At 39.9% G+C, this 21,578-nt stretch overlaps 1 protein-coding gene across 2 annotated transcripts; it reads left to right on the top strand.

Moving 5' to 3' along the window:
- The first annotated feature begins 35 nt into the window (after positions 1-35).
- shtn1 (shootin 1) lies at positions 36-20,609 on the top strand. 2 transcript variants are annotated; one of them, XM_076166382.1, is made up of 16 exons: positions 36-143; positions 1,875-1,927; positions 2,885-2,945; positions 6,094-6,188; positions 10,241-10,409; positions 11,539-11,636; positions 12,388-12,469; positions 12,698-12,792; positions 13,418-13,564; positions 14,887-15,040; positions 15,525-15,648; positions 16,066-16,148; positions 17,760-17,869; positions 18,614-18,664; positions 19,092-19,212; positions 19,789-20,609. In XM_076166382.1, the coding sequence occupies exons 1-16, from the start codon at positions 89-91 to the stop codon at positions 19,818-19,820; spliced, it is 1,530 nt and encodes a 509-aa protein (XP_076022497.1). In that variant the 5' UTR covers positions 36-88; the 3' UTR covers positions 19,821-20,609. The 2 variants fall into 2 exon arrangements, with proteins under 2 accessions (XP_076022497.1, XP_076022489.1); XM_076166374.1 differs by having other exon boundaries at positions 40-143; positions 1,785-1,927.
- Positions 20,610-21,578: the final 969 nt, after the last annotated feature.

The following is a 21,578-nucleotide window of genomic DNA, read 5'->3' as shown; positions in this document are numbered from 1 at the left end:
TCTGGCTCCCTGTGCAGGTGCGGCAGAGCGCACGAGACAAATCTGTCACTTCCTGTTGTCAGTGTCGGGGGGGAAAGATTTGTCCACAATGGCGACAGAAGACCTCAATAAAGTCAAAGTAATTACAGACCTGTCGAATACAGGTAAGGTTTGTTTCGCGGCCATGGCGTGACGGTTTTTGCGCGTTTGCTCGACGAGAGTTGTGTCGTCACGCAGTACAGTTACGCTACACAGTACTTTCATAGTTCCTTATACTGCTCTTAGGTTGACAGGAAGCTGGTTTTCCCTCAATGTAGGATTTTTCGTGCATTACTCCCTTATTTCACACAAACATATACGTAGAGTTGCTAGGTTGAACCGAACGTCATAAATGTTTCTCATAATTCTCTGTATGCAGCAGTTTGTGTTGTACACTCAAGATTCAAGCTGTTTATCTGACAGATACTTGCAAACATACAAGCAGTGAAGTGATTGGCATGCTCGTGGAGATATGCTGGTGCAAATGTAATCAATAAAAACACAAATTAGACTAAGAGGGATATTTCGAAAATTATATTAACTAAAATATAGAAAAGCAGCAAACAAATAAGTGTACATTGGAACTACTTAATAAGCCTTAAAGTGGCTCCATAGTCAAGTTACATCTTAGCTTTTCACTCAACAAGTCATGTATGTCTACAATGTAAACATGGTTATCTAATGGTTTCTTATCAAGAACAAAGGCCACACTGAAGTGCAAAGAGGCTTTTACACCTTTAGCTTTTATACACATGAATTTGAGGAACAAACACACACACTAAGCTTCTCCGTGGTGCAGCTGTGCAATAACATATGAACCTGTGCTCTAAAAGTTCAGATAGAGTTCACACTCATGAACTAGTAATATATTTGTCTCAGTCGCGTTCTTGATTTATGTTGATGTTTTAGACGTTTTAAGATTACAAACATGTCCTCAGCTTTGCTATACAATTCTGGACTAACTTGTGATTGTGTTGCGTGATGACAAACAAGATTCAACATGCAAGACAGTTTTGTAGTGGTAGAAATTGTATTTTCCCCTTTTTTCACAAGTGTAGAAGCTCTCTAATCTTTCTGCTGAGCTCTGGTGGAGATTGATATTTGCCTTCTCCTCTAGTGGCTCAACTGCACATACAGTACAGACACAGAGGAAAGAGCAAGGATTTGGTCAAGTGCCATTGTGAGTCATACATAATAGTGTAGAGCTGCGATGGCATAAGGTGAGAAGAGAAAGGAGAAAATAGCTCCACATGTACACTTTGCATTATGCTATCATTTTTTTGCATCTCCACTGTGCCGTGTGTGTTTTTTGGGCTCTTTGTGCAGACAGAAAACACTCACACTTTCACTCCCAAGCTAAAATCAGCTGGATTTGTTTCTGCCCTTTACCTAATCACCATTTAACTGTGAATTGAATAACAGTCTGTCTGGATTAAACAATCATCACAGTAGATAGTAGAGGTTTTTGCCCTGTAAAATTGAGTCAAACTGATTTTATCTCTCAGATAATGTAAATATAATTGTATTGTTCTTTGGCTTTCCTCCAAGAACCACGCAACTTTGTGAGGTTATCTGGCAGTTCCCCATTTTATTGTATTCCCAACCATATGCGAATATTCATACAGTAGTAGTAACTATTTTCAGGAGCTCATACAGTAACAGGCAGGTGACACAGGACACACAAGTTTCAGTGGTCACTGGATGAGACGTGATCACATGCTGGAGTTCCCTTCTCGCCGCTTGACCTGTTTTTTTTTGTAAAACAGGAAGTGCTGAGTTCCGTGTTCTTGGCTGCCATTTGTCTTTCTGTGATTTTCTTCTGAAGATGGCTTACTGGCACCCTTTGCTCCCCACAGCTCTACAGGAGTACAATGGCCTGCAGAGGAAACATGAAAGAGCAAGCATGGAGGTCAGTTTCAGTGTCACTCAGAGTTTGACTGATAACAAATAAATTGCATGGATTTCTCGTGTGATTAACTGTTGACTAGCTCTGATTTTTTGACTGTGTAGTAATATGGACAGTAACAGTTGTACTATCACTGCTTGTCCGAGCAGTAACAGGTGTAATATTAACAGAAGCCGTGTGATAAATAATTAAATAATAAAAATAATGTTTCAGTCGAGAACAGAGTTCTTTCTAGAGTTTTATAAGCTCCGGTCATTGTTCAGGCCCCCCCCCCCCCCCCCCCCCCGTTTCCTACTGTAATGAGCTGAATTTGTCCTGCACCTGATCCCAACATGGGTCGGATGTGCACATTATTGTTGCCACTAAATTCAGAATGAGAACTTCTTTAAGTCCAAGGCCATCACTCATATTCATTTGAAACTTAAAATATAAATAATTGTCTAACTGTTGTTTGTGTAATCTGATTTTTTTTCAATCTTCCTCTAACTCGTAATACTTGTTGTCTTAATTGTGAAGGAGATAATATTTAGTGAAAACCTTGAGCATTGAGAGCAACACTTGAAGACATACAAGGATAAATAAACAAAGAGGTGTACTGAATGTTGAATAACAATATTTTATCACAGGGCAAAATTGCTTTGTACATGACGGAGTTTGAATTTAAAATGAACATACCCAGATAGGCTGTCTTATAATAACAACAATATTAAGGTAATACACAGTTGTTTGGTGGTAAAGAGACAAAACGGAATTAGCTCTTTATTTAAGATTTCCTGTTATGTGCATATGGAAAAATATAGATTTAAACCTGTATAATTGAATCTCTCTTGGACAAAGCTCCCATTTCCTCTTGTGACCCTCTGCTTTTTAACATATTGATGTTGCAATTCGACAGACAGGTTATGAAGTGATACACCTGTCCTGTTTGTCTCATTGTTTCTCCATCAATTCCTCAATTAGTGCAAGCGGCTGGAGGAGGAGAGAGACGAGGCAGTCAAGAGGCTCAACGAGTTCCAACAAGGTGAGATTTACTCCTATGTGCCAACACACAGTTAGATTAAGGCAGATTGGTTTTCATTCCAAAAACAGCTGGAACTGCTGTGTGGACAGAGAGGAACTGAGAGGAAACATTAAGTCTGCTTCACTTGCAGCTTAAAATCAACTTAGTGAGTGAATGACCTGTCCAGTTGTTTGGCATTGTGTCCTATTATCATCGTCATCATCATCATTATTATATGAGGCAGATATTTCCAAATCCAATTTATAATCCTAATCCCCACCTTTGATGTCATATGCAGTATTCCATGACACTACAGAAGGTCAAGAACTTTTAAGAAAAGCATTCCAATTTCATCTTTCATCTTTTTGAAAACAGCATATGTTTCTGTTATGAATATACAATATGCTGCATTGAAAAAGGTCACAGCTCTATAAAATTGTGTCCTACACACAGTGGATGCATGCATGTTTTGAAAAGGATTTATCTTTTGAAGGTTGTACTCGCTGGACGTTTGCATCAGGAACTAAACAAGAGATAAAGGCATTGAAAAGCAGTGCGGCTGCTCCAGCCTTTATGATGAATATGTTACCAGACACTACAAATACGTTTCAGATGTTTTGGCGCACCATTTAATTTTCCAAAATGATTTTCCTCACAGGTTGAATGCTTTGCTATGATCGCTTTAGTGAAGACAGAATTTTGAATTAGGGCAACACATGTCAAAAGATGGAGCAAATAGTTTGTCTTTGTAACCATGGCAGTTGTGTTGCTTTTCATCTGAATAAATCTGGCCTGTGCTCGTGTATTCAGCGATTTTGCAGCCAAAACACATATTGTGTTTGACTTCCGCATTAATAGAGGCTGCCTCACTGTGCCAAGCAGCTGCATATTAGGACCTATTACGTGATTTCATAGCTCTTAGAAAATTGCTCCTATTCACAACGAAACGGCTGGGGGTGGGGTGGCAGGGTGGGGTGCGGGGGGGGGAGTGGGAGGACGGTAGAAAAAGCCCCCAACACACAATCATGTCTTTTCAATTGGCGATGGCAAGGTTGATGACAACATGACCATTGTGTTATAATGATAACACCACAAAGGCATCTGCCCCCCTCATCAAGGCTTCACAGCGGCTGCAGATACAATTTAATTCACTGCTCCATTGGCGGCGCTGATACCATTATGCAGCACGTCGGCACAGGGGTAATCACTGTCTTTCCTGAGAGGAGGATGAAAAAAGACAGCCACAAAAAACAGGAGAGAAAAAAGATAGAGTGATGATGATGGGGAGGCCGAAACTTACAATTAAGACTGCCAATTCTGACGTGTCAGAGCCCCCGTTGACTCGCGCTCATACACTTTCAACACTTCCACTGCTGTTTATTTACCATGGCTACCAGTAATTATAATTAACATGTCATTTAGTTCAAGGCGTCCTTTTATTGGTTGCCGAGTGTGGCCACGACATTACGGCGACTGCGGGAGAAGAATCAAGAAGAGGCCAGTGATGAAAACTGGCAGCTAAGTGCCATTGAATGACAGCTGTGGAGGGCACTGGAGGAACTTGGATATCGCCTGGCAAGGCTGCTCATCAAGTTCTTAATTAGGTGTCACTGGAGGGAAAAAATCGGCCAAAGCAAAGGCACTAATTCGTAATTTCTCTCTCGCTCAACCAAAAAGCTTAATTAGTTAAGTGGCACGAAGGGCATCTTCATTGTGCTGAGGTGTGATTGCAGATTGAACAACATTAAGTGTTGTATTTTGAATTGTACCTGGTTTTTTTCGACTACCTTGATGCTCATTATCAGAGCTACACAGAATATCAAGAACTCAAATATTGCAGAAGTTTGGGGTTAGGATTCACTTTCAGCATGTTGCTTCTGCTTTGAAAATGTTTGATATCAAACTGTCAATGACAATCTAACTGCTACCTGCACCAAATATGCCATTGTAGATATAAACTGAATGCTTTTATTTGCTTAGGTATTCCCTGCACTCTACCATCAAATAAAAACATTCCCTGTCCTCAGCATTTATCTTACTTTTCTATACTAAAGGTGTTGCTATTGTACGTGGTGCTTTGATAAAGAATTAAAGGAATTTTCTGTCTATTCTGGCATTTTGATCAGATTGAATGGCCATGAGTCGACTTTGTAAGTTTGTATGCACATGTATGTAGTCGTTAGCTGGAATTCTATATGTTGCTCTTAGTGCTTCAGCAACACTATTACCTCGATGAAGGCTGCCTTATGTGCCAGGGATCACATATTATCAGGTCTTTGTACATGTTTGCATCACACTGTTAATTTAGTGGTTTGTCTTTTGATTGGTTAATTGGGTTTGGCAATCACAAAGAATGTCAACCATAAAGTTTGGATGTCCCGAATGGATCTCATCATTGAGTTGTTATCCTGGTTGGCTAAAGGGGGCGTCGTAAGTGAAACATTACGCCGCCCACCAGATTATCAGATCACCAGATTATCAGATTTCTGATGAAAAATCTGATAATAGTTCAACAGATATGATGTTAGAAGCTGGTGCAACACACTGATGACCTTCTCATGTTTGCAATTACACTGATTGGCCTAAGGATGGCGACACCTCGTTTGTCCATTTGGAATGTGCAATATACTAACTACTCACTACTGACCTGACACTGTGTGTGCAGAGCTGAGTCAGAGTCACTAAGAAAGCCCAGAAGCACTTACACAACACTACAACTACAAGAGGTTCAGGCTGTCAAAAGCGCTGTTGGTTCAGTTCTATACTGCAATAATTGATTCGGTCATGACCTCATCCATTTCGCTTTTGTTTAGCTCTTCAACATCGCACTAAAAATAAATTCTGCAATGTATTGGGAGATGTGCAGAGAAGTGTATCGGCAGCAAATGTCCTTCTCTCACTGGCATTTATATATCCAGAGTGAGAAAGAGAGCAGGAAAAGTAATGACCTACCTCCACCTGTACAGTTATCCACAGATCACATTCTCATTTGTACTTGAGCTCACTATTGCCATGTAAGCTAATGTTTGCCACTCCTTTCTCCTTCCTAAAATTCTGAACATTGTGACTATCAAGGCTGCAAGTCTGCATCCAGATAGATGCAATGTAATGTGCCTATTCTCTTTCTTTGTCTTTAATTCTGACTACTGTACCTGTTCCTTGTTTGTAGTGTCTCAGATGGTCATTGAAGAAGTGGACGTCATTCAGGAGAACCTGGAGATCGAGAGGACGTGCAGAACAAGCGCTGAAGCTCTGGCCTCCAAGGTACACTTCATTTTTGATGTCTACAAAAGTGCTCAAATACAATTAATTCTGAATTTCTTATGATACCAACAGTACCTGAATAATACAGAATGTTTGGATTTGAACTACAAGTCCAGCAGCAAATACAAAAAAAAACAACAGCCTCAAACTAAAATGAGAGAAGCAACAGAAAATTTTATCACAGTGTTTAGAGTGTGTAGAGATAGAATATGTTTAGTAAAAGAAATACTACTGCATCAAATCAAAGATCAACAATGGTATTCTGGTCGGTGTATTCAAGTCACTGTCACTTTGACACATACAATTTGTATGTTGCAATCAGTAGCACTCCCTGCTTCACCAATTCTGGAGCTTTCCCCATATTTTTAGTGTCTAAAATTGCATTGGATTCTTTTGATTCACAACACTTTTTTTGGAGTCCTTGCTAAGATGTGAGTTGTGATTGAGAGTGGGGAGCCTGCCACATAGTGATTTTGTAGCCCACTGGTGTTGTGCTTATCACTGTAATCATTTCTCATTCAATTTCTGGACAAAAGCCCTCACAGTCCACCTGGTAGGACCAGATTTTGGGCATCAGGGAGAGGGAGAATTATGGCGAAGGACTTTTCTTTTTTTTTTCTTTTTTTTTGCCATTTCTGGCCTTCAATTTGCCTGCTTTTTTATCTTCTGTGCCATTCTCATTTTAAAGGGGGGACAAGTAAGGTTTTTACTGCCCCATGGCACTTCTTCATTATATATCTGTGAGTGTTGATTGGGTTGTGGATCAATACTGGCAAGTCAACAATTACTTGGCTAGCTGCTGAGAGTTCTGGCTTTCAATACTCATTTTCCTGGCAGACGGTTGAAAAACCTCTACTCATTTGAATTTTAGAACAGTCTCAATCTGTGCCATCGCAATCGACTTCTACTGTTGAGTTATGGAGGATGTGGCTACAAGTTACCCACCAGTACCACAACATATTTAAAACACAAGGCCAACAAAGCAAACAAAGGTATTTTTATTCCAGTTTTTAAATTTCTTAGTATATTTTCAGGTGTAGTACGTGTAGTAAAACTAAGGTTGACCCTCACTGGTGACTCAACCGCCTGTGTGATGTCAGGACCAACTGAGGCATGACCACAGTGTCAGAATTAGAAATCATAATCATCATAATCATATTGGGAGCAAACGAAAAAGCCTGAATCTCCAACAAAAGCTGCTTACGTTGTTTGGACAGAAAGACCATAACAGGATTTTACTTTCACCAACAGGAGAGCTGGCAGATTCAATGATAAGTTATAATATAATGACTTACCCCTGTTTTCTTCTTGAACATAATATTACACCCCATCTTACTCCAGCCATAGAGTTTTTTCCTGCTGAACATCGCAAGAATTGGCCATCGTTAAGGTGGTAAGACGTAATGTATCAGGCCATGTTCGCTAAACAGCAACCGCCAAGAGGCAGCAGTAATCGGTCACACTCCAGGTCTTTCTATTGAAATTAATCTGTTCTTTAGAGTATATGGGCTGAAAGCTTGCTTCTTTACATTCTAAGTGACTTCTGTGTCAAGCTTCATTTGAAGTCTATATTCCCTCCTCCAGAGTGTTTTTTCCTACGTCTTCTTTGATGAGCTTATTAGATTAAGAAACAGTGTCTATAACTGACACTCCCTGTGCCAGCCTTTCTAATATACTGTATCTCAGTGCTACATATTAGCACTTACTATAGTGGCTTTAATGGGTGCAGACACCAACGTGATTGGCCTTGATTAACCATATCGAAGAACAGCCATACATCAACTATTAACTTCCCAGGCTTTTAAAAGCGACACATTTGTTCACCATTCATTTCTGAGGACTGAGGTGAAATAAGTCTGGAATAGGAGACATGATGTGTTTTGGCGGAATGTTGACTGTATAGTCACTTCCACCAAACTCTAAAATGCCAGCATCTGTTTATCACTAATTTGCATTTAAATCAGCCCCAAAATACTCTGAAATGGGTTATCAAAGGAGCACAGAGAAATTGAACTGTATTAATTCCCCTGCGTCAAATGATGGTAATTTCACATAACAAATATTCACAAGGCCAGGATTAAAGGAGGCAAAGTTGGAGAGTGATTCCTTAACTCCTAGACATTTGGAATTAAAAAGCAGCAGCAGGATGTGAGCTCTTTGTAATCAGGCAAATCAGAACGCTGTCATAACTTGGTAATGGTGACCTTCGGAGAGCGCTAGCTCGATGCTACGTCTGCCTTGATTCTGCCTTGAGTATGTAATTTTATCTGTACATCTCACACCAATTGTAGATTATTATGAAAAGAATGTGATTCCATGTTATGTATTGATTGCGTTTCAGAGAAAGGGATGCACTTTGAAGGGGAAGATAGAATTGCTGCAATCTGCCCCAGCAGGATGCCATTAATAAATGTTTCTTTTATGTCTTGCCTTTTCTATTTCTCTTTTTTCTTCTCTGGGCACTTTTCCCCTTGAGATGACACCAATAAATTTGCATAATTCTTCTTCACATAGGCGCTATTCGTGTTTTACTTTGCAACGGTCTCCTAATTTGACACATGGCTGTCCTGATGATTGAGCCTTTAGAAATGGAATGTCCATTGTGGCAGTTTAGTATGTATGCTTCATGTAAATCTGATCAAATTGCCGCGAACCTGACATAAAAATTCTGAACAGAACACACACATACGGAGCACAAATCACAGAAAATCAACATGCAAATACATGTCACATCGAAAACTGTGATCTCAACAATCAGGTGAGGTAGTTTGTATTTCCTCCGTCTCCTAATGTTGTCTGTTTTTTTTTCACACCTTACCATTGCTTTTGCGTGCATTCTGCCATTATGACTGATTGCAGGGCCAAAAAAAAAAGAGAAAATCAGAACATCTCATCTAACCTTTCTGTCGCTCCTCTGCCTTATTTCCTCGCCTTTCTCCACTAGTTTAATACAAAGCACCTTCCTGGCTCCGTGCAGATTTTTAAAATGAAGATGCTTAATGTGAAGCTCTATCAGGGTTCGCTGGATTAATTTCATCTGTCAGGCAATACATGCTAAGATTCCATATTCAAGCGCTATTTCTTTTGGCAGCAAAGTGTAATCTTGTATTGAATTATGGTGTGTGTGTGTGTATGTGTGTGTATTCATCTGCGTGGAATTATTTAGGCTGAAGAGGTACTTGTCACAGGACAAACTACTGGATGAAATGTAAAATTATTTTTCTTTTTGCAAAATTTAATCTTCCAGCTTGTAAAAGAGCTGCGCCACTCCTGCAGCTCACTCGTCTCCATCGGAGTTTAGATTGGCCTATTAAAAGAATTCACTCTTGTCTTGTTTGACCATTTTAGCTGGATAATTGTAGAAAAATACATATGATGAATAAAGAATAAAGTACTAAGCTTAGCTGTGAGTCGCCACTGTCATATTGCTTCAGTGCATCCAGCTTGTGGTATACTGTATGTGATCGCTCCTTGCTTTCCTGTAGTCACAAAGGCAAATTAGCAATACAGCACACTTCAATGAAGGGAAATGGATAAGAGGCCGCTTCTCAGTCTGTGATGCTTTTAGAGGATGTGGGAATGTTGGGTGCTCTTTGGATACAAATGTGTCATCTAAAGAAAGAGAATTACTCATCTTACAAATGATGAGTTTCTATAAAGAGGCCTTTATACTGCTTCGCCCAGCCACAGGAATCATATATACTGTAAATCAGCTAGGCATACTATAGTTGTAATTGAAAACCGCCAGCTGATTTCAATATAGACGTGATGAAGCTCATGGGTCTGAAAGGGCTATTTTGAGTAGAGTAAATGCTTTCCGAAGGTGCTACATGCATCGTTTCAGCATTCTAAAATCATAACAACATTGGCATTTTGTTCCATGTTGGCATTCTGCTAAATTAAGTTTGTATTATTACCATGAATCGATGAGATCACTGCTCACTGTTTGAAATGTGCCATATTCAGAATGTCTCTTATTTCCATTAACATTGTAGCATCAGCAGTTTTTCTTTAATTTGATCTGTTATCCTCACCTTTCTGTCCTTTGGCAGCTGAACCGTCAGAACCGCTCGCTGAAGAGGAAGAGCATGCTGCTGCTGTCCCATTTCAGCCCAGATGCTATTGCTGAGATCAACCTTGAGGATGATGAGGAGGAGATTGAAGAGCTTCATACAGATAGCAAAGTCTGCCTCTCGTCCCAATGCCAGACAGGCGTTACAGGTAAGAAAAATGTTTTTTTTACAGAAGCGCTATAGTGATGTGGGAAATTTCAGAATGTTAAGAATGTATAAATATATAACCTGTTGATCTGTGAATCCATGAATGACATCACTAACCAGTTAACTACAGATGTTTATGATTCGGGAAAGTGCCAATCCATGAGTAACCGCTCCTGACTGTCTAGCTGTCCTAGATAAATGTCATGTTCACTTCTTTTAGTCAACCAGTAATTAGACCAAGGTTGATAATGGATTGGATTCATAGTCCATGGCGGTGATTCAAGACCGTGAAAAGGCATTAAAAGAGAGGGATAATCATGTCATTTGAAAAGGAGATTCTCTTATGCAGAAGATGATTGAATCTGGGAATAGGTTGCGTCCCGACTTGCTCAAAGTTTGCAGGCTTATTATGTTGAAAATTCATCGAGGTGTGTTAATGGACAACTCGTCAACGCCTTTCTAGTTAACTCTAGCTGTACTTGCCATAAGGAAACAAGGACTATTTTCACCTCATGTGTATTTACTTTTCCTTTTACTATATATAGGATTTACATTAAATGTGATCAAATTAACTGTTAAAGCGTATCTGCTGTGGAGTGTGAGCTGAACACATTACAGGTCAAGTCCAAAAAGGGTCTTGCCACTGACAAATTGTTCCTCTGTTAAGCAATTGTTTAACATTTTCACTTAATGTGAGAAGCATTTTCCTAAGAATACTTGTCCTACTTAACAAAGGGCATTCCATCCTCCTAAAAAAACACTTTTAGGTGTCAGCGACCTTTTTCAGCTTAAGTACCCTCCTAAATGTCTCTGCTTGGTCCTGCTGTGAGCTGCTTTGTGTAAACTCTCTTCACATTATCTGTCTGTAATTTACAATTTCAGCAGAAAGTTGTTTCCCAGGTTTCTCAGGCACAGACATTCCTAGGTCGTATGCCATTAATACATGAAACAGATGTGTGACCTGACCTCTTTATTGTGAACTGTCTGGCACATTTCTGTATTATGTAAATGTCATATATGACATATAAATTAATACATGGCTTTAATTATACTGTACAGCGATAGATTCTTCATCAACAAGTTCTTTCACCACTACTTGTATACATGTTAAATATCAACATTTGCTTCAGAGTTGCAGGATAAATTGGATGCGACAGTGAAGGAGAAAAATCAAGCACTGACTGAACTTGAGACAACAAGATCTCAACTGAGGGAAACCAAGGAAGAAGTGAGCATTTTACATTTTGCACATCTGACTCCAGCGATCAACCATAGTCTAAAAAACTAATAGAGCAGTTATAGGCACAGTATACCCATTGGAATGACACTAATGTCTGGATTGCTACTGTTATTGGACCGCGTGTACGGGTGTATGTATTTGTACATCAATAATATGCACACCATTCGTCCAGTCGCCTCAAAACTTTGCTAAACCATTGTGCAGGGAACTGGCTAACGTAAACGCTGCTTCAGGAGGGAGGAAGGAGAGTCAGGGGAGATTACGGTTAAGGGTGCTGAGTAGGGTTGGGGTGAAGGGGGTGAAATATTAGGAAGGAAGATGTTCTTAGAATGTAGAAAGAATGTGAATGAGAATGACAATGTAAAAGTAGCTGGCTTTTACAGTAATCATTTAAGGTCAGGGTCCAACTACCCTGACCAACCAGGGTCAGGGTCAAGCCAGTGAGTGAGTTGGCATCTACCTGCCTCGGCCTGTGTTCACTCATGGCCAGTATACACAGCCTTCTCCAGCGGAAAGAGAGCCAGCAGCATGAAGGTTTTCATTGAAGAGAAAAGCGCCCAAAGGTCCCTTCGGATGCTTTACTCTAATTAGAATTAATAATTGGAAAAATTGTCCATTCCTCCATTCTGAAAGTCACTTACTAATGATTATTAATTGGTACTTAGGGTACTTCAATTGAGCAAGCTGTGTATTTCCTCTTTGTACATTTTTTCTTCTCTGTCCTTCCTTACATTTGCAGCTGCTGAAAGAGAAACACGATAACACTGTTTTGATTGGCGAGACGCTGCGGCAAAAGAAGCTCTTGGGGAAATATAATCGAGGTTAGAAGGTGCACATGTGGGAAATATGCTCCTAATGATCAGATACTCTAATTTAACTGTGACTACATGTCGTGATGACCACATTCTTATTTGTTTACAGAAATTCTAAGGTTTCATAATTAATTTGACAGTGATCTTTTAATGGTCCAAAATGACTTGAAGGCTGGAAATACAGAGAGTGCATGGTCAAAATACACTTTTCAAATTAACTATTCAATCGTTTTCCAGTGTCGCAGTTTGCTGTGACAGAATATGAAGTCTTACAAGACGACCTAAACCTGGAGCGGGACCTGAGGACTGAGGCCGAAAACTTTGCCAGAGAGGTGAACTCTCAACGTCCAGAATCTCTCTTACTCTGTTTTTCTATGATCGATTGCTTGTTGACAATAATTACTGGAGAAGTTGCAGATGATTGCTTATACAAGATTCATTACATTACATTACATTACATTACATTACGGTAATTTAGCAGACGCTTTTATCCAAAGCGACTTACAATAAGTGCGTTCAACAAAGGTAGATAAAAGTAACATAGTAACATCCCTGCATTCAAGTGCCTATTTAACTTGAAGGCACTTCCTGAAATTTGTCATTCAGATAATGTGTGTCTTAGTGCCATACTAAAAGAGATGCATAGTATCTTCAATATAAATAATTCCCACTATTTTTCAGCCCATAAACTGTGAGAAAATCATCTTTTTGAATAGAATTGACATAATACAGGGGGAAAAAAGGGCTCAGCATGAAGAAGAAGAAGAGTAAGCCTATAAATAAGCAAACACAGATGTGAGTAAAAACATAAGCTCCTCTGTTATAATTGCTGCAACTAATTTTACAGTTAAATTAGTATCGTGTATTAGAAATGTGACTTTGTAATTTGACATTAAACACTCTGCTGATTGTGTGCTGTCTTTTTATGTGGAATATGTGTTTCCTTGTGATCCACAGATGATGGTAGAGCAAAAGAAGCTGAAAAGACAGAGTCAGATCCTGATGCAGAGCTCTTCACCCAGCCAAGCCCTGCAGGAAGCCCTCAGCCACGTTTCCACACTCACCCAGGACCTCGAGTCACAGAGACTAGAGTACCAGCACCAGGTCTGTTCCCAAACTGGTTGACAAACTAGACACCAGTTAGGATGTAGTCACACCTACACTTGGATTTCATTCATATTTGGGTATGCATGATGGGCTGTCACCAGCTGTTCCCTGTATTATATACCATAGCCAGAGAAGAGATAGCTGAATATAAACATTGGTACTGGCTGCGTACTTTCCAAGTATAAGGAAGACAATCAGATGTCCTCAGGTGCCTCCTAAAAGCCACAAGCACCCGCAATTTAGGCTTGCAGTTTTCTCCACAGTTTACATATTTTAGAAGGAAATTATCCCTGTCTTCATGTTCTCCCTCTTGTCTTAGGTGCTTTCACAACATTGAGTAAGCAATGAACAACCGTTTCTTGATTCTGGTTCATTTCAACCCTGAAGTGTCAGTTGAGCATCTACCAACAACAAGTTATTTTTTTGTTTGATCTGAGACTTTCTATTTGTGCAAATCGACAACTATATAACTACACAGAAAAAGTAATATTCTGGTTGCCTTGAAATGTCTTAGTTAATGAAAAGAAAAATCAAAGTTCTGTGATGGAAATGTAACATGAGCATAATGCTGTCGGTGACAAAACCATGTGTAGAACTATTCATTCATGTTTAACTATGAAACTAAAAACACTAAATTAGTACCATTAAACATTTTAAAAAAAGATTTCCCATAACACTTCCATAATTCATATGAATCAAATCCAAGAATCATTTAGCTGGTTAATTACATAGCAGGAAATGCCTGATGAATTATCCCAGGCCTCGACAGAAAACCTATGGCTATGACCTGCCAGATAATGACAAGCATCTAGTTCTCTCCCAGTTTCTCTGGTACAGATAAAAAACAATTATGTCTGAGTGAGATCAGTGAACTCTGGTACTGCTGGGGTGGAGTTGAGCCATATCCATCATCAGAACAATTAAACCACTAGTTAAGGAACAAGTGTTGGGGAGCAGATGATGGAATGAATTGGTGGCTACCTAATGTTACTTTTCAGCAATTATCCCCACAGGAGCCGTGCTTTAGGAAACACATCAAATACAATATAGATGCATAGTGGTTATTATTTTCCTTGACAAGTAGAAGACATTGAATTTGTCACTGCGTAAGTGCAATGATGACATTGAGTTGTAAGGATTACATTTAAAACAAAACAGTCAATTTCTGGGCGAATCCATACAGGTGGTCCATGCTTAGGTTTTATAGGTTAAGCATGAGTTTGTTTAAATCAAATTCAGAACATATGTGGCAAAACCAAGCAGCTCATAATATTTTTGTATATTTGTGTGTGTGTGTTTTGGCGTTCATCTATCCGAAGATAAAGCAGATGGACGAGAGGTTAAGCAGCTGTGAGGCTGAAAAGGAGCTGATGGCTTTGAGGCGCAAACTGGAGCTCATGGAGGAGGAAAGGAAGGAGTACAGTGAGAAGTGTTCCAAGGCTGAGGTGCAGGTCAAAGACCTGAGATGTAACGGTGAGGAACTCTTTACAAGCTGAAGACCCCATTACATTACATTACATTACGATCATTTGGCAGGCGCTTTTATCCAAAGCGACTTACATTACATTACCACCCTTCGCAGAGGGGGGAGCACTTGAGGGTTCGGTGCCTTGCTCAGGGGCACCTCGGTAGGGGCTCGAACCGGCGACCCTCTGGTTCCCAAGCGGAAGCACTACCCACTGAGCCACTGCCTCCCTAATGTACAGTGCCTTGCCACCCCACTGCGTGGCAAGGCACTGTACATTATAGAGAACAGTATGGAATTTCCTCATGGCTACAAACATATAGTATGTGGACTACAACAGTCCTTATAGACCCCATTTGAGAAAAGGAGGAGCCATGAGCCTGTGTGACGGATGATTGTTTCTCACTATATAACAATTGTGAATATTGACACTTTACTTTTCTGCTCTTGGCTTGATGTTGGATGTGTAATTGGATGTTTGTGATTGACCAGTGGAAGAACTCCAGAAGAAGCTACAGGCAGCTACCAATCCACTGCCTGCTCCTCCACCTCCACCTCCACCTCCACCTCCCCCACCACCTCCACCTCCCCAAATGCAGGCCTCCAACCCACTCAGGTTTGTTAGAATCTTTAATTTAGTTAGCTTTAGTTTTACATGTGATTTGTGAATACAGACTCTAATTAACACAAACAGTATATTCGGAGTATATACAGTCTGGTATCTGCCCACACAGTCTACAAATTCATATTAAGAAATGTATAATATATAAGTTTTAATGCAGGTACAACATCTTTATTTAGAGTTTTGTAATTATTATTGTTTTATTGTATATGTTCTATGTGAGGATCTATTGTTCTATTGTTATAAACCCTTTTGAAAAGAATAATTAAAGAAGAATGCCAGGGAATTGCTAGACGCTTACACAAATATGTCTTATTCTCTAGTTTCCAGTCTTACAGGTGGTAAGGCTGATCACAGTGACACAGTAGCTGCTGGAATACATTTTCATTTCTGCTCATCTTTTGCCTGCAGCTCCCTCTTGTCCATGATCCGAAAGAGAAGAGAGGTCAGTGGCGACATCCCACTTGTGGTCCAGGACTCAGCCAAGGAAGCAGGTACAGATCAAACATGTCCAAACCAGCATTAAACCCCATATGCCACTGTTAAACCTGAAAAAAAGAAAACTCAGGGGAAGAAGTTGAGTGAGTGAAATGCATGGAACATGGATATGCACAGATAGTATTCAGAGAGCACTTTTGTCTGAAGTGTGCACATCTCATTGATGGAAAATGAAGCCTTGTCTGGATTCCACCCCGAGTTTGGCCTTGTTGTCGTTGGTGTGTAATAACAATGCCGTGAGGTACTAGGTAATATGAACACACATGGACATTATTGTGAAGTAGGCCATGCTGGTTGACGTGGTAGCTAAATCTTTATCATCGTAAAGAAAGACTACATAAAGACTTTTAAGTGGGTATGGTTTAGTATTTAAATTAATTGAATGTAATGATTTTCTACACGGACACTTAATGAGACTGTGTATTCATTTAACCATTATGTATTTCATCCATTACACTATTCAGACCTTCATCAGAGCTCATTTTCTATGTTCTGCTCATGTTCTGCTCTGTATCGCTTAATGCAGGAGCTTCGCTCATCCTTTTTGCTTTTTCCCTTTCAAACCTCAGTCACGTGTTGCATAGAGGAACAAATATTGTAGCAAGTGGCGTATGAAGAATTAAAACTGAATCCTCCATTATTGGCCGATTAGGTCACCGTGTTAAATTCTTTAATTTGTGCAAACAAATGGGAAACCTTGACTTTTTGGAACAGGTAGGACGTCTGTGCTGACTGAACAGGCTATATGTCCTCATTTTGTTAAATAGTTTTCTAATTTGTGAGGTCTGAATTGGGCGCTACGCACTGGGTATTTGTTGAAATTACATGCAGAGCTGAATAGGTGCCAACCAAGGATCTTCAACTCTGACACTTGAATAATAGACTCTTTCTCAGCACTTTGGAGGAAAATATTTTACTATTACTTTCACAAAAATGGCTTTTGTATGACATTTTAAAGACATCTAACTGGCAACAGGACCATTGTGTATATGTCATTGAATGTTCTATGTTAGAAAATTAAGAATTACCATCGCTTTGCCAATGGCCTGCAATGCTCCAGAATTTGATTTTTCTGTTCACATCTTTGTGAACTTGAGAAACTCTCTTTTCCTTGGTGAACTTTTGAATTGAATATTACTGACTAGTTTTTATGTTTATACAAACAAAGAACAATTTATTCCACTGTGATTTTCATAACCTCAACCTGAAAAGCTTTGAACTGTACAGCTATGCTTTTTCACAAGCAATACGGTGCTAATTTGGCTTCTGAACAAATTAGAGGCGACAGCATCTTATCTTTGTATGTCTGCTTTTCACCCTAAAATAAAAGTCACAATCACACAAAAATCAAGTATAATGAGTATGTCATAAATAAGAGCTTTCCAATTAATATTTGATTAAGCTTTACTTCTGTGGTTATGCTTATGAATTACAAATTGGGCCTCATATCCTCTCAAAATCATTTAAACTCGTTTTGTTTGTCTCTGTGAGGCAGCCTCCCATTCACTGCTTGTGGAGCAGCTGCTAAATACATAATTTTTACTAAAATAACACAAATTTCAAAACCTTGTGATGCTTATTGTGTGCGTTCTCTGGCTCTCTTGCAGAAGTTGACGTCAGACAGCAGGCAGTGGATGAAATGATGCAAAGGATCAAGAAAGGAGTTCAGCTTCGACCTGTTGGCCAGTCGCCTACCAGAAGCAGGCAGAGACCTAAGGTAATCTCTTTAACCAGTGTGTTACCCTGGCAAAACATGAAAGCTTTTTGCTGTATGAATCAATCTGCGTCTGGTAACTCTTTCCTGGTCCAAATCCTCTTGCACACCTTGTTACATGCACACTTTACACGGAATAAAACTGAAGAATTAGGCAGAATAAAAAAAAGCACCACCAGCTCTTTACAGTGAAGTGAGAACTGAAACATAAGGTAGTCTAGACTAGAGAAAGCTGGAGGATGGAGAACCACTGGACCTGAATCAGTGTTGCTGTGATTGTGACAAAAGATGTGTTTTCATCAGTGTATTACATTGGATCTATCAGAGTTACGCTGGTGGCTCACCGTATGTGTCTGAGCATATAGGTTTCAGAGCTCTTAAATCCATAAGTGTGGGATTGTTGAAGAGTAGCTTGTTTTGATAAAACATGACATGACCAAGACATCTTTTAGTCTGTCTTCTTTCACCACAATAACTCCGCAAAATTAGATAGCATTAGGACCTGCTCTACAAGGTAATTATAAATAATGAGGATGGGAAAATTGACTCAAAATGATTATGTGTTGACACATTTACTTCTTGTAGAAAGCATATATCCCCCTGCCTGGCCTCAGTGTCTCATACGGATGTGTGGTAAAGAGGTGCAGATAAGCATCTGAGTGCTGAATGAGGAAAAATAACTATAATGTGTCAAACTGCTGTTTATTTGCCAAACCCATCTTTTCCCTTTTATTTTTCTTCTATCAGATGGAGAGGCTGCCCTCTAAATCTGCCATCGGGGAACTCAAAGGAATCATGGTAATGGGACTTTAAAGCAATCAAATGTCCCAACAGCCTATATTTTACTTGCCAAACTTTCAATGTGTTTTGGTCTGGGGAGAGACTTTGTTTTGCTGTACATGTACTGTACACGGATGTGTTAAAGCTAGAAAGTGTTTTTATATGTAAAGTGTGTTTTATTTTTATACCATAAGATACCTTAACAACAGCAAATGTCTGTGTTGCTTGTCTCATTTTTTCAGAATAAGAGTCAAGAACAGTATGTAATTAAAAGTCATTCATCAGTAAAGTGTGTATGAATGCATTTTACTGTTTACTATTCTTACACCTCTATTTACGTAAGATACAAGCAGAAGTTGTTTTGTTGTTTCGATAACACGATGCATAAAAGCCTCATCTTAGCGTAGACTAACAGTACAAACATGTTTTTGTTGAAACCATCCAGGAGAATTTTAATAGAACCTCCCCCAAGCCCAGGGCACAATCTCCGACTACAAGCAGAGACGAGGAGCTGCAGAGGATCCTGCTGAGACGGCGGGGCGCACTGGAGCCTGAACACAACACCAGTAAGTTTCATCTCATTTGCTTTGTGCATTTTGCTTCGGTGGCAATAATGTATCTATTGCACGGGTCAGCTCTGCATAAGACAGAGAAAGAGACTTCAGTCCAGCTCATTCGTTGATCCTGAAGAGTTCTATGGTTTATATTAGACTCTGCTGTCATCAGACTGTAACTTTCCCCCAGCAGATCAGAGTCTGGTCTCATTCATTAGCCAGATAAAGACGTGCAGCCCCGAATCTTGACACTCTGACCAGTAGAACTGTAAAATATCCGTTAGTGTGTGGAGTTTCATGTTCAAGAGTGAATATAACCATTTCTAAAAAGTCCTAAATCCAATCTGGACTCATTACTATCAAACTATCGATAAAGTATATGAAATGTAGTACATATTTACAAAAAATATTCAGACCTAAAATGCCCTCATTCTGCATTCCCTGCATGTTTAAATTAGATGAAATTCTGTAAATGTGAAGTTCAAAGTGATGCATGAGATTTGCTCAACACATCATAACTTAGTTTAGACTTAAAACCTGCACGACACACACAGATTGTTTGAGCTGCTTGTCCGTCTCTTTGTGCAGGTCTCAACCCCGTCCCCACCAAAGCACTGTAAAGGCTGAGGCCCTGACATTACCATCCACCTACACACACTGGACACGGATGATTGGCCAACACTGTGTTTACAGTCCAACGACATGTCTTCGTCACCAATACATTCAGATGGGATTTGTCTTGGCGTTGGACTAAGATAATGGCCATAACTAACAATCAACCCCATTCGCTTTTGCTAAAATGAAAAGACTTATTTCTCAAACCACCATTTAAAGGTTAATAGCACCTTTTTCCTTTTTCCACCCAGTATTTTCCGGTACAGCCCAGTTTATTATTTGCACAACAAGGAACAGTTGGTCGGCTTTTGTTGCCTGCAGCTTTCTTCCACAGCAAAGTACGTCTGCGTATTGTTCAGTCTAGACCAGTATTAACCTTGTAGCCTCCCAGCGAGCAATTAAAGGGCACCGTGGCAGATTATGTTTCCTCTGTTCAACTCATTCCGAAGCCCCCGCCACCATCTTTTAGGGCACTGGGTCGCCTCCTCTCGGCTGCATCTCCTCTTCATGCATCCATTGATACATTACAGTGTTTAACGTGTCACTCCAAGGAATAAAGGAGAAGTCCACCCTCAGATATGCCCACACTGTTAGATGTCAGTATGTGATGTCATCTTCATTCCAGGGCTTAATTTGTGATGAAAGACATTTTCAGAAGGGATTATTTTTATATGGAGAGGTGGAACTGTGTAAATAATTGGATTTGTTCCCATTATAGCCAAACATTCTTTTGATCTTGTGGTTTATTTCTATGATTAACAGGCAAAAATGTCCAGATACGACTCAAAGCTTCAGCTCTGTGTCTTGTTTTTATTCTTCCAGCTGTGCCGTGTTGTTATCGGAAGTTTTGATGCGATAGGAGTGTGACTAGATTGGATACTGCTTTCTCTGACTCCATCTTTGTTTCTTGTCTGCTGGAATAATTTAGCTCCTTACTGAAAATGCAACATGAGCGATACGCACACGTTCTGTCACCAGCTGCACGTTGTAATGTATATTCAGCAGAATGGAATGCGGCGCAATTAATTCCATCAATGTATATGTCATACGCCATATTTATGCAATTAGAGGTAGTCTGCACACTGCTGCCAAATAATTATTTTTCAATTAATGCAGCGTTTGGACCAGCAAGGTCCTCATCTAACTCATTTGTGCTGCTGTGAGCTTTGTTTGTGGAGCGCCTGATCCCAACTTGGGCTGGATGTGCTTATCACCACCTTGTTACTCCACATGACATCACATCGTCTGTGTTTGGTTCTTTCATTGACAGGAATAAAAACCAACAGAGATTCAAATGGATCCAGAAATAGAAGCTACTTCACCAGTAGCTGCTTTGTGACACTATTTAAAGGTCTTAGGGTGGATTTTCCTCTAAAGCCACAGTCAAAGATGGGTGTTAGTGAGGTATTTAGTGGAGGGTACGCCTGTGCTCTTTGACAAGTACAATGACTGCGAATGTGACTTAGCCACAGTGGTGGGCTCGTCTCATTTTGTTTCGTTTCCCTTCGGCACCTGTTCAAATTTCCCAGTTTCTTGACTGAGGGATTGAAATGTGAGAGCTGTGAACTGGGAGCGTTGTCCGTCTGCTTTTGTGTGCCGTCCTTAATTAAAGCTTCAGGCCTCATTTGGCACTAAGGTGCAATTTCCACCCCCAGAGAAAGAGTCCGAATCCCCTTAACAGAGCATGGAGGAAATGTAATTGTACCTTAAAGTCCCTTCTCTCACCTTTTTGCTTAAACAGATTCACTGTGTCAACAGGCTTC

The sequence above is a fragment of the Genypterus blacodes genome, unplaced genomic scaffold (genome assembly GCF_046128005.1).
Source record: "Genypterus blacodes isolate CSIRO-AG114 ecotype Tasmania unplaced genomic scaffold, CSIRO-AGI_Gbla_v1 ptg000012l_1, whole genome shotgun sequence".
Taxonomy (NCBI): Eukaryota; Metazoa; Chordata; class Actinopteri; order Ophidiiformes; family Ophidiidae; genus Genypterus; species Genypterus blacodes.
Note: the sequence above shows the minus strand (reverse complement) of the source record. Positions and strands in the feature narration are given on the sequence as shown.

What these genes read in the sequence shown, in the direction of transcription:
- shtn1 (XM_076166374.1), top strand. Translation starts at nt 89, where the DNA reads ATGGCGACAGAAGACCTCAATAAAGTCAAAGTAATTACAGACCTGTCG. An exon ending in TACAGACCTGTCGAATACAG is followed by an intron (nt 144 to 1,784) that starts GTAAGGTTTGTT and finishes TTTGTAAAACAG; the next exon opens with GAAGTGCTGAGTTCCGTGTT. An exon ending in GGGAACTCAAAGGAATCATG is followed by an intron (nt 18,665 to 19,091) that starts GTAATGGGACTT and finishes GAAACCATCCAG; the next exon opens with GAGAATTTTAATAGAACCTC.